Genomic DNA, 13,994 nt, shown 5'->3' on the forward strand with positions numbered 1-13,994 from the left:
TAGTTACTTTGTTGTTGTAACAGGTTGGCTGTAACTGTATGTTCTTCTCTGGGGAAAAAACTTCCGGTTGATACAGCTGTTGCTGATTTGACAATCTTTGGCCGATTGAAAATCGGGTCGTTCCGCAGCAGAGGGAGCAATTGTCGTGGGAACGATGTAGCTACTTTAATGGCGGACTGTTGAAAGAAGAAAATTTTGATTCAATTTCGATTCGACACGACTGTGATTGGAAGATACTTTTTAAATAAAAATGCAAATTTTTTCGTTATTTTTGGTTAAATTTTATTTAAATACTATGGAGTGTTAGAATAATTAAAAAAAATACAATATTAGACGATTTCAATAAATGTTATAAAAAAAACAACAAAAAATTTAAAAAAAAGAAACAAATAAAAAGTATAATAATTAAAAATATAAATGAAATAAAAGAATATTTATTGCTTTAATTAAAATGCTAGTAAATACAATTTTTGTTTCATTTAAGAATGTTTAATTAAACTTTAAATACTGAAAAACAAAAAAAAAATACAATTCTAATGTTAAGGGATTTTTTTCTAAAGTAGCAATTTTTCCAAATAATAAAAAAAACAATTAAAACTATTATCTTATAAATAAAGAAAAATATTAAAATTTAATTTTATGCATTTGTTTTAATAATGATTTTTTTATAATTTTTATATAATTTTTTTTTTAACTATTAACTAATTTTAATTGATTTTTGTTTCAGGTCTACACTTTTGGTTAAAACGACATAAAAAGTATGGAAACAATTTGAACCACATTTGGACACATATGAATCGATCAATAACAAATGTTTAATACATATTTTCAATTTATTTTCTTGGACAAACTACAAACAAATATTTAACTACCATTTATAGTATATATAGTTTAGACATATTTACATATAACTTAAATTTAATTTAAATAACTATAACACACACATTTAATTATTTCGAGTTTATTGAGATTGTAGTTATTTGTAATTTTTTTGTGTAAAGTTGCTTTAAGTGGCAAAACAATGTAGAATTTTGCCGAACTTTTGTATGTGTCTTTTTATATTTATATATATATGTATTTTTTTACTTTTTTATATTTTACGAGATTCTACTAAAAGTTTTTTTCTTCTGATTTTTAATATGTACATTTAGTAATTGATTGAGTAGTAGTAAAGGCTGCTTAATAAATAATTTGACTTGTTAATAATTGCATTTTTTTCTCCATCTATTTTTAATAAAATTAGTTTTTGTTTGCACCTGGCATTTTTAACGGAAGATAATGATGTGTGCGTTATTTGAAATTTCTTTACTAGTTGGGTTTGTATGTATGTATTATTCTAAATAGATGTAAGTGATTTTTATTACTCTCCGTTTGTAGAAGTAGTAGTAGTAGTATTTGTTGTTGTTTTTGTGTTTAGACTTTGAACACATTTCATGTAAATGTAAATTCGTTGCTATTGAATGTAACTGAAATTTATCTATCGGGAAATAATGATTCATAACTGGGCGGTAGATCTTTAGGTGTTTCTTCGCCCGTTTGTTGATGATTCATTTCTAGACTAAGAACAGGAGCTGCTGTAACAGTATTGAATGTTGGTGCCGTAGGTAATTCTATTACGGGAACGTCCTAAAATATCAGATATATAAAAATTAAAAAAAAAACTATAACTGTTCTGGATACAGCATAATGAAAAATATTCCAAGAACAATTTTGTGTTGTAATTATTTAAAAATCTTTTTTTTAATAAATCCGTGATGTCGCCATTACGTTTAGAACTCGTTCTCTAGAACGTTGTTGTCATTTTTAAATAATTTTCAAGAACCCATGATTTATCGCAAATTTTTAATAGTTATAAGCAGGGCTAGGATTTTCATGCACTAAAAAATTGAAAATATACGCTTATAATGTTTTTAAGTGAATTATGGTCGTGAGAGAGATACAAGAACAAAATTTCATCAAGTTATATTTTTAAAATGGATACACAGATGGACAGACTCAGAAATTGATACTTAACCGATACCTTAAAGACCAATATTTTGAACGTAAATACCAAATTTGTTGTAAAATTATGAAATACAGAGAAAACAAAAGAATTTGTTTTAGAAAAATTAAAAAATATGCAAAATATATGCAATTTAAAGCAAAATATACAATATATGCTTTTAAAACAAAATATGCAAAAATATGCAACAACAAATCTTTGATTCGAAAAGAAAACTAGTTAAAAGTTATTTTGAGATACTGACTACAAACATGCATTTGCATAGAAATCCTTGCACTGGTTATAAGTTATAAAACTTAAATTAATTCAATTTACTGACAAACTAGTTCAAGAACGGTTCTTAAACTAGTTTCGCCAATCTTTAAGTGAAGGATTAAGGGATTAAATTAAAATTAATCCTTTGATTGCCAACTTAAAAAACCGCTCTTAGACTCATTTACATACTAAAACAATTGCAGACTATAATTCCCTCATTTAAAACATAGTTTTCATGGAACTTAAAGGAATTTTAATAATTTTCAAATTTTTCATGGATTTATTTATATAATTTTCGAAGAACTTGTGATTCCCCATAGTAATTGATAATAAAGTGATAATAAAGAAAAATATTAAACTTACCCTTTGCCCACTACTTCTATGCTGCTGCGAACGCTGGCGACGTTGACGATTTGTCACCGCTGAAGCTTCGTGGGCATGCTGTTGTACAGTTATACAATTCCAATATTTCCAACAGATCCAAATGCAAAATCCAACACCTAACATTGTGAATATCAACGATGTTATGGCCGATATGGCCACATTTGTTGTATCAATCTCTTCCAAAGTAATGGCATCATGAAAACAGGACACTTCATCGCGACAGGGATACATACAGTTGGTAACGTTGTCACGAACAAAATAACGTGATATACATGTATATGGATTTGTAGGTTCACACAAAAAATCTCCCGTATATTTACATTCCGAATGAGCTGTCAACACCATACGCAACTCCAGTGGCTCCGTAATCATACGTTTTTTATCAATGTGTATAAGTACGCTTACATCTCGATTACGCTGATCGAATATCAAACGTCCCGCTGGACCATCTATGGAAATGTCATTGCAAATAGGTTCACTGGGTGAACGATTACCGTTACGAAACTGTATATAATCCAGGCATTTATTTTTCACAGGATCATGACGAAATTTTAAACGTGTTATTACGGTATAAATGCCACGGGGTGGCCGATTTGGCTCATCACTATGTACTTTGAATTCACAATCGTAGCGTATCTTATTGGAAGAGTAAGACCCAGGCATGGTCGTGTTCCATACTTGTGTTATAATAGCAGCTGAATCACGATCTTCTCTTAATGTCATGGAGGGATCCTTGAAAAGTTTAACCAGAAAACGATCTGCACACAAATTATCTTCCAGTCGTACTGCAAACAAGGTAAATGGAAAGTGCATATACGCATTAAAAACAAGTTTTTTTCTTTAGTTTACATTTATTGATGGAAACTTACTGTGTCTGTAGCCATAGCTTAGAAAACAACACAAATTTATTATTATAGCAAATAAATAGTAATCACAAATTCTGTATTTATTCATTATTATTATTAAGTTGCCATTTACTATTTGTACAGGTGCAAATTTGGTATTTTTCTTCGAAGAAAAAAAAATATTTCACAAAAGTTTTTTTAGAATCATTTTTTTAGAGATGGCAAACACCCAGTTATCGAAAATAAACAATAATGTTGGTGTGGCGATTTTTAGAGAAAACGTTGAAAAGGCAAGGAATGAAAGTTGCCAGATTTTTTGAAACATACCTTAAATAAAGCCGTTATAAGAGTTAATTTAAATTTAATTTGTATGAAATTATAAGTTATATGAAGCATAGACATGTTAAAAGTTAATCATATTTTATTAAATTTGTATATGAGTTGATAGTAGTATTGTTTATTTATTTCAAAGGCTTCCCCTACGATTAGCTGAATGTTTTGGGCTATGGGAGAATTCAGCAGTAATCGTTGCTACTGGTGAGGACAATTTTGAAAAATTATTAAATATAATTTTGTTTCAACTTTTTTATGCCAAATAACTTTCTTGCAGTTTTAAAGCCCGTTGACCATTGTTAAATATAAATGTTTTTTCAATTAACACCTTTTTTGTGGCTAAAGTTATAAAACTGCCATGTTATAGCATCATAAATAGTTAATCGTTGAAATATCTTTGTTTTGATAGCATTTCGAGTTTGCGATAAAGTGCAGTTAAAAAAAATATATATATATAAATTTCCAAATCTAAAATATATTAATAACATAACATGAAGAGTTTCGTAATTTGTTTACTTTTAAGCATTTGTGTAATTTGTGTTTATGGTTCTATAGTAAAAAATAATTTTACACAAAGTTCTACAGACTTTGAGAGCAGTAGTGTTCAAGAGGTAGAAAGTCGACGACGTAAAACAGGATACTATTTCATACGTAAGTATTTTTTAAACAATAAAATTGTAATTCCGTCAATCATCAAGTAGATTTCGTGAAAATTTACTGTTTTTATTTTTGAAACACACTTTAGGATAATCACAGTTACAATTTTCCAGGTTCCAGAATAGATCATCTTTCTGTTATAGCTTTTGATTGTAATGTTTTTAATTCTACCATTCTCCGATGCATATTTAATAAGTATTTTCAAATCCCGCATTTTCTTAGTTATTTAAAAATAATTTTATGTTGTATTTGATCTTAAAATTTACTGAGTTTTAAAAACGCCAGTAAATCACTTTCATTAATATGCAATTATTTAAATTTCTATTTTTATAATTGTGTAAAAATTAGAGTACTTTTTTAACATTTAAAAATTACATCACCACGATGACGATTTGTTAAAGAAAATTTCAATCAGTATTTATTAACACTTTTCACTTTCAATATTTACACAAACAAATGCGTGCAACTAAAATTAACTATTGAAATTTTGTATTTAATTTGAACTTAATACAAGTAAAAGTTACAAAATAGAAAAAAAAACAAACTCAAAAAATTACCAAATTTTTTTATAATCATTTTTCATTTAGATCCCTATCACGGCTGGCATGCTTTGTCTTGGATTTATTGGATAAAAGTCAAGCTAATTGTTGTGGCATTCTTTGTGGGTACCGCTTTTATATGGGCTATACAATATTTGGGTAAATATTATCGAGATTGTCCGAGTGGAGGTCACATACATTATGGGTAAGAGTGCAATTGCAATTACAGTTACTAAAACATTACTCTAATACTTTAAAATTTTATAACAGACATTACAGATCCTTGGAAAATGATGATCCTGCCATACTTAAGTTTTTACAAAATCTTAACTAATACCTAGGGGTCTTATTAATGAACTTTTATCAAAGGTTTATTAATCAAATTTTCATATAAAATTTGTTCCATTAATAAAAGTTTATGAATAAGGCAATAGGTATTATAATCCTTAAAAAATGAAGTTGAATACTGTGTATTTTTTATTAAATTAAACATACATAAAGTATGCTTAAATATTTTACTATTTATTTATTTATTTTAAATTAATTTTTAATTTTCTATATATTGTTAAAAAAAATACCCACAAGACAGAAATGTTTTTTATTGAATAAAGTTAAAAAAAGAAATTCTTAAAAAACAATTATTTACTCTTCTTTTTAAATCTCTCGAATATCAAGAGATTTTAAGTTAAATTTAGATTTTTTTAGTCTTCTTCTTTTTGATGTTATTAATTTGCTCGGCCATTTGTTCGATTTCTTTTTGATTGATCGGTTCTACTTTACGGACATTGTTTTTAGCTTGATTTTTCTGTTTTTGTGCGAAATCATCGGCAATTGCACTGATTTTCGACCAAACAAAATCTAGAAAACCCACAGCTATATCTTGCTTGAAGAAAGCTATGGAAACTAAAGCAACCAGTATCAAGGCGGAGATGGAATTTTGATTAAGATCTGTTTCGTAAGATTTTACTTCGGGTGTAAAATCTAATTCAACAAAAACGGAACCGGTATCAGCCACAAACTGTTGGGTGGGTACAGTGTATGTATAGGTTTTATCCGAGAGCGATGATCTCAATTCCACAATGTAGGTTTTGCCATCCAAGGGTATGCGTGGCAAAAATACCATAATGCCAGGATTGTAACGTGCCTTGGGATTAAGTGGTGTTTCCAAGCGCTGTGAATAAATGGGAGAATCATAGGAGCCCTTGCGATACATAACTAAACGTAAAGTTTTGTAGAAATCATTAGAAGCAGCGGTAACACGCACTGTAACATCAACAAAATTGAAAGGAGAAATGGCCAAGAAATTAACATTTTGTACATCTTCATTGGCAATTTCCACAACGCGTTGTACTGGTATGGAACGATCAACATTATTTCCAGCAACTCCAGCATCTTTGACACGTATGGTATAGTCACAACCGGGATTTAAGCCTCTCAAACGATATTTGCCATTATTTTCTGTGGTGGCCTCCTCTTGGTGATGAGAACATTTTTCACTTGCCGTAGCTTCAATATTGACCTGTGCAAAAGGTTCGCCATTTAAGGAAGTAACAGTACCAAAAGCAGAATAAGCCACACGTTTGCCACTGGAATAAAAAATGGAGATCTCCTTATACTGCACAAAAAAAAAAACAAATTTTTAACTTACATCATTTTGATTTCGACTGTTTCGCCATCCTTTAAGTCAATCATTTTAGAATTTGGCTCAAATTTAAATTCTTTCAACATGGGTCTTAAGAAGTATTGTGAAGGTGACAAGGAATGGAAGTTAATTAAGCCATCATCAGAGGTGATTAAATTTTTGCGATAACTTTCTGAACCACTCAATGAAACTAAAACACCAGCTAAACCTTTGTTCGATTCATCTACAACCTTAAAAATGATTTCGCACAATTTGTGTACACTAAACGATTTGGTTGAGGGATTATAGTCGGAGAATACATAGGACTCTTTTTCACCCTTAAGTTCGTAATATAAACTATCTTTAATAGGACCAAATTTAAATTCACCACTAGCCGAAGTTAAGCTAGTCTCAGGTGTTAATTCAGGATTTTTGGGAAAAGATAAAGTAATCTTGGCATCCTTAATGGCAGGAACAACTTTACCACGCAAAATTAAACCTTCTGAGGCAATGAAATTAAAGGCCACATCAACACAATCGTTTGTACCAACAATTTCCTTGGTTGTTGGTTCAAAGAGTAAAATATCACTTTTGGGGGTAATGCGTAAAACTTCTTCAGGCTTCAAGTGGGTCTCAAAACGGTAAGCATATTTGCCATCTACTTTATGGGATTCCGCAATAGGTGTAACAATTTGTTTGCCCAAAGTTGTTGACTCAACGGCTAGTTGCAAAGAGTCGACACTAGAATCGGGTGATAATACACGCACTCCCACTTTATGGGCTTTGGCATTAATAATAATGGGATTAGTATTTGAAGTATCGAAGGTCGAGGGTAATTCGTTATCGTTATACAAATGACATCCTTCTAATTTAATCTTGTAAGAACCGAATTTTGGTACACAGAAGGTATTAACTCCAGAAAGTAGTTTAAATGAATCCGAGTTACTAGCAGAGCTATGGGAATATTTCATCTAGAATAAACAATAAAATATGTGTAAACAACTTTGTTGCATTAAATTTTACTAGCACTTACTATAGCCCTATGACTGGATATAATGTTGACTTCATAACCGTGTTGTACAAAATCAGGAGCGTTTTCAGAAGCAGAAGCCACATTAATAAGTACGCGTGTGGAATCGAAACATAAATTAGATTGTGGTACAGTGATTTCGTAAGGTCCGGGTAAAACATTTTTAAAACTATAGTTTCCATCTAAAAGTTAACAAAAATTGTTTTTAATTGTTTGATTTTTTGTACAATTCTTTAATTACCTTCAGCTGTGGTTGTTTGCTTTTGACCAGTCAATTGCCCATTGGCATCTAAGTTGTGTAATGTTACTTCCGTTTTCAAACAAGCAGCTAAGGGGGCATCTGGCAAACAACTCAATTTACCTTGTAAAGTAGCTCTGAGTTGTGAAAATGTTATGTCCTTTATAGGCTGAGAGTTTACTTCAATAGTTTGTTGTACGGGGAAAAATTGTACACCATTTGATTTGTCGCTGTCTGTGGTCAAAACTTCAATGCTAAATTTGCCACTGGGTAAATAAGCACACCATACTCCAGATTCGGCATTCGAGTTGGCGGTTGTGTGGAATGTGGAACCCTGTTTAGTAATGCCAACTTTATAGGATTTTTTGGCAACTACTTTACCACAGACTTCATATGCTGAGGGTACTATAGCTGGTAAAGAGGGTACTGTTAGTTGTAGTTTAACACGTTGTTCAGCAAATTCATATTTGTCAGCTTGAACTTGTAAAGTATATGTGCCAGCATTAACACTATCCAATACGAAGAAGCCTTTGTTATCGGTAACCACATCTTTTTGTCCATTTAATTTTACAATAGCTTTAGAAATTGGAGAACCTTGTGGCCCGTCTAAAACTTGTCCGTTAACACTAAAACCAGTTATCTTTTTTGTGAAACAAACAAAACAATAAATTTAAACCCCAATCTTAATTTTTTACAATATTTATCAAGAAAATTACCTTAAATTCTTGTTTTAGATCTAAAGTATCTTTGGTTACTTCAAATTCAACATAAGAGGGTTTAAGATTCAATTTTAAATTAACATCCTCAATGACTGGCTGTATCAAATACTTTCCGGGAGCTACATCTTTAAATATATAATCTCCATTTTTGTCTACTGAAGCATAACAGGAAGGTGAATCCTTGTAGTTGGCTATATTATTTGTGACTGAGTTTTTAAGTTCTTCCTGGCTGCATCTCAAAGGCGAAGAATTCTTAAAAAGTCAATAAATTATTCAAATACAAATTCTTAGATTTTACCCACTCTTTTCACTTACCGATTTACTTTCAAACAATGCTATGCCTATTCCAGAATTTAATTGTCCGGATGTTTCGAAACGTCCAGTAACATCAAATCCAGACACAACTAAGGAGTTATCCGGTAAAACAGTATTGCCACCCTCGACTACAACGGTATATTCAGACTTTTCGAAATACCACTGGGCATGAGTGGCTTTAACAAGATATTTTCCGGGTATAATGGGAGTAAATGAAAATATACCATTTACATCAGTAGTTGTTTCTCTAATATCTTTGCCATCTTCAGATTTCAATTCAACTTTAACACCCTTTGCACCACCGCTTCCTAAAGCCACTTTGCCGGTAATACCAAAACCTTTGAAAACAAAATTTACATCTTTTCCCAAACTGCATATGTCAGTTTGACCGTTGAAATTTAATTTCACTTCTTCAGGCTCAAAACTCCAACCGGGAGGAGGGGAAATCTTTAACAAATATTCACCCTTATCATAGATTGGCAAGAAATAATAACCATTTGAGGGTGAACAATCGGTTTTATCTTTCAAAGCTCCCTGCTTTGTTAATCTAAAATAAATGTTAGATTATAAAAATTTTCTTTTAGATAAAGATTAATCTAGGTTATTGTCTCATGCTTTCACACCTTTTTTACATTGAGACACTTTTTTTTTGTCTTATCTTAAGGTTTACCTTAATGGAAAAGCAGACAAATCGTTTGCCCTTTACTTTCGTGTTTAAATACTTACAGTTTCACTTCTACTTTGGAGAAATCTATGTCTGCGTGGCTTTTTATGAAACCGCCACATCCTATTACTTCATTTAATTGTACATTTCCAATTAAACTTAATAATTTTATTAATAAAATTAAAAATATATTCCCGAGTACCCTCATTTTTTCTGCCAACTAATTAAAAAAAATTTACCGGAAAATGATGCCACACTTAGGAAATATTTAGTCAGTCAAATGACATTTCAAAATTACAGCATATGACGAAAAGAAGCTGCCATACTTCTTATGCCCCAATCGAATACTTATATTATTGTGAATGATAAAATATTAACAAAAAAATTATATTTGAATCAACTTTGTAGTTACAAATTTTAGTATTTTATGATCACAATTATAAAATTAATATCAATGAAAGATACATATTTAATTTTTTTATAAAAATCTATTTTTTTTGCTTAAAAATTGTGAAAAATCAAATCGCTTATAATTTTGTTATTGAACACAATTTTGTTATTGAACACAATAGAACTTTTTATTAAAAAGTGGACTAAACTAAAATTGATTGCAACTTTATAAATAAAGGTAGTTTTGAGAACATTAGCTTAATCTGAGTTCACCTCTAAATTACTTTTAACTTTAAGAAAATAACAAAATTTATAAAGTTCTATTTTTTCTGCAATGAAAAGTGAAAACTAAAAACGCTTACAATTTTGTAATAACGTTTTCTTTTTTCTTTGAAAATAAGCTTTATATGAGATCACTTCAAATTCGATTTTTTCCATAAAAAAGTACTAAAAATTTCTAATAACGGGTTATTTGAGAAAATAAGCTTATTCTGCGATCACTTCCTAATCTTTTAAAAATCTAATTTTATGGAAAAGTTGAGAAAACTTTAATCGCTTACAATTTTGAAAATATCAGTTTTTCTAAGAAGCTTAATCCATGATCACTTCCAAATTTTATAAAAATCTATTTTTTCCATGGTAAATTGGTGAAAACTAAAAACGCTTAACTAACTTTGTAAATAACTGTTGAGAAAAAATCTTAAACTAAGATCGCTTATGACTTTTGGGGTTTTTAGAAAATATGTTTAATATGTAATCACTTCAAAAGTAATGAATATTACAATCGGATAGAACTTTGTGAGAACAGATTTTTTGAGAATAGAAATTTAATCCTTGATAGCCTCCAAATTTTGTGAAAATCGATTTTTGGCATGAAGAAGTGGTCAAAACTGAAATTGCCTTAATTTTGCAAATAAGGAGTTTTTTTTTAATTAGTTTAATAAGTAGATTAAAATAAAATATCAATAAAAATAGATATAATTATGAATTATTTCGTTATACATAATTATATAAGGCATAAAATCAGATTTTTTGAGGTTTACATAATACATACATGTAAATATACATATGTATACATTATATTTTGGAATATGAGAAAAAATCGTGACTATATATTTTTAGAAAAACCCAAAGCAATGCGTATGATATTATCGGGTTTTTGAATAAGTAAAAATTGGCTCATCTTTATGTTTGTTATTGTAGATCGAATATTAAGACTTTTATGAATGAAAAAATCAATATGTTTACATTTGGGAAAATCTCTTACATGCACCTACATTAATTAAAGGTGCGATTTTTTGGAATTATGACTACGTTTCTAAAGGCAAAAACTAAAATCTACCTGTCGCCGAAAAATAATTGTAAAAATAAAAAAAAACTGAAAATTACCCAAAGGTAAAATTTTATATCCGTACGTACACAAAGATACATACATACATACATCAATTAAGTGTTAAATGTATGAATGGGAGCGAGTTTTAAACAAAATACCAAACTAATTACGCATAAAGTCTAGTCTAATGACATGAATGTATTTGCTATGGATAAGACTATAATACTCTGGTATTCATAAGATAAACATAAATACATTCATACATATTGTGATCGAAATGTTTGTATGGAATAAGTATAAAATAACTGATAATTACTAACCGAAATCTATTTGGACGTTCCTGCATACAATAGTCAAAGAGGGCAATTAGCTGAAATGCATTGATTTACAAAGAAATTGTAACAAAAGATTACAATAAACTAAATGTTTATATGAAATTTGAGAAATTCAAAACAACTGCATTTTATTCATTCTTTAGAACTACATATACAATTCCGAGTGTGTTTATGAACATTGGAAGAAGTTTGTAATACACTGAAATAAATTAGAAACATTTTAAGTTTGTATAACCCCAAGATGTTGATTTTGTAATTCCGATTGTATGAAAACAAAATATTGGTCAAAGTTTCACAAAAGTATATACATATTTTTAAAGTGCTTCTAAATATGAAGATCTTGGTATACCAATGCCAAACTTTAGCGAGACTCGATTGTAGTCCCGTAGCCTGGACTATAAGCTCAGCTAAGGTCTGGATTTTACACTCTGCTGTATGGCATGGACTATAGATCGGATAGACTTAGATATAGTGTGAGCTATAGACTCTACTATATAGTCTGGACAAAGATTTTCGTAAGACCCAAAGAACTTTAAAAGTTTAAATGTGTAAAAATTATAAAACAATATCATTAGATGCAATGCCAAAAGTTAATGTAAATATATTTTTAAAGTGTATTATTAACAGATAACAATATGTATTAATACCAGACTATTTGTCACCATTTTTTCTAATCCATTCAAAACTTTAAACGTTTATAATAATATTTGTTTCATCGACGGTTTTGAGTTTTAATTTATAATTGAAGACAAAACAAATGACTTTCGTATATGAACATGAGTATATTTAAAGTTCTAGGAATTTCATAATATTTTAATCAGAATTTCTTTTAATTCAATTATGATTAAATTATGAATAGTTTAAAATGTATATGTGTACATTTGATTCAATTCATCAGAGCAATACGACAAATGACATCATATACATACATCCAATGTGATAATAAGTCGAACTCATTTTCAACTTTCTAAAAAAACTTAAAGCAGTGATACACGCTTGTCAAATCTTACAACGTTGTCAGTAATATATCCAGAAAATTTCTAACTTACAATTTTTCTTCTGCAACGTTGTCAAAAAAAAAACATTACCGAAAATATTGCAAAATTTGTAAGTTATTAGACATTTTCTGCGCATTTTACTGCCAACGTTGTAAGATGTAACAAGATGTACGTAGCATAAGCTTGAATGGTATAAAATACACAAATGTATTTTAGATACAAATTTAAATTTTATTTAAAATACCAATAAAACCTAATACTTAAATGTTCATCCATTTTTTTAACTATCATTACAAATCTGACACAAATACTAAGGTCTGGATATTATACTTAAATCGTAAAATGTGATCGTCTAACGAAGCTTTTAGTAAATAATTTTCTTGTAGCAAACTTCAAAGATAACTTAACATGCCGACTGTTTAATGTACTCAAGTTCAATGGTTCAATTAAACTAAATTTTAAAAATTGCTTATGTTTTACAAAATTTTATATAGTTTATCTCTAGGGGTTTTTTGTGTTATTTTTTATTGATGTGCACCAGGAGTATTATTTAAAGCTTTAAAATAGGTTTATGGATTTTTTTACAGAGATAATTTAAAAACAGAAACGCTGTTATCAATTGAATGTTGTCAAAGACAAATGTTTTTCATTTTAATTGCGACAAAGTTTCTTTTGGAATTTTGATTTTCGAAAATAATTATAAAAATAAAACAAAGAAATTAGTAATAAGTAAATATGTACATACATGCTACATATTTATGTACATATGGCTCTGTACATTATCACAAAATTATTTTTGTATATATTATTTGTTAATTTTTGTAGTCTTTTTATATGCGTATGGTTAATTTAATTAAACAGACTTTAAATATTCCTACAACTCTATTTTTGAATGCTATTAAGTATAAAAGAAAATTTCAATTTGTCAAAAGTATTTTTAAAAAAATTAGCAACATTTACTTAAATAAAAATGTGTATTCGATTAAAGTAAAAAGTTAAGATATAAATTAAAATCATAATAAAACAAAAATAATTCTATTCTTGTATCATGATATATCATGTTCTAAAACAAAAATGTTGACTAAATTTGCTAGAAATTTTAATTATATCGGAATTGCTGAAACTCATATCCAGGGCAAGGATTTCTATGCAAATGCATGTTTGTAGTCAGTAACTCAAAATAACTTTTGACTAGTTTTCTTTTCAATTCAAAGAATTTGCTACAAAATGGCGTCGATTTGTTGTTGCATATTTGTGCATATTTTGTTATAAATGCATAAATTGCATTTTTTGCTTTAAATTGCATATATTTTGCATATTTCCAACATTTATATAA

The 13,994-nt window shown here is 29.0% G+C and overlaps 3 protein-coding genes across 3 annotated transcripts; 1 reads left to right on the forward strand and 2 right to left on the reverse strand.

Moving 5' to 3' along the window:
• Positions 1-1,227: 1,227 nt before the first annotated feature.
• Positions 1,228-3,728, reverse strand: LOC111683725. The gene is made up of 3 exons (XM_023445826.2): positions 3,511-3,728; positions 2,621-3,426; positions 1,228-1,626 (listed from the first exon to the last, which is right to left on the reverse strand). Exons 1-3 carry the CDS (start codon positions 3,593-3,595, stop codon positions 1,474-1,476), a joined length of 1,044 nt encoding a protein of 347 aa, XP_023301594.2. The 5' UTR covers positions 3,596-3,728; the 3' UTR covers positions 1,228-1,473.
• A 523-nt stretch (positions 3,729-4,251) lies between these two features.
• Positions 4,252-5,891, forward strand: LOC111683724. The gene is made up of 3 exons (XM_023445824.2): positions 4,252-4,470; positions 5,064-5,220; positions 5,286-5,891. Exons 1-3 carry the CDS (start codon positions 4,311-4,313, stop codon positions 5,347-5,349), a joined length of 381 nt encoding a protein of 126 aa, XP_023301592.2. The 5' UTR covers positions 4,252-4,310; the 3' UTR covers positions 5,350-5,891.
• On the reverse strand, positions 5,576-9,838 carry LOC111683742 (nodal modulator 3). The gene is made up of 7 exons (XM_023445853.2): positions 9,665-9,838; positions 8,939-9,485; positions 8,621-8,875; positions 7,908-8,544; positions 7,670-7,848; positions 6,664-7,607; positions 5,576-6,601 (listed from the first exon to the last, which is right to left on the reverse strand). The coding sequence occupies exons 1-7, from the start codon at positions 9,808-9,810 to the stop codon at positions 5,707-5,709; spliced, it is 3,603 nt and encodes a 1,200-aa protein (XP_023301621.2). The 5' UTR covers positions 9,811-9,838; the 3' UTR covers positions 5,576-5,706.
• Between the last annotated feature and the right edge of the window lie 4,156 nt (positions 9,839-13,994).

The sequence above is a fragment of the Lucilia cuprina genome, chromosome 6 (genome assembly GCF_022045245.1).
Source record: "Lucilia cuprina isolate Lc7/37 chromosome 6, ASM2204524v1, whole genome shotgun sequence".
Classification (NCBI taxonomy): Eukaryota; Metazoa; Arthropoda; class Insecta; order Diptera; family Calliphoridae; genus Lucilia; species Lucilia cuprina.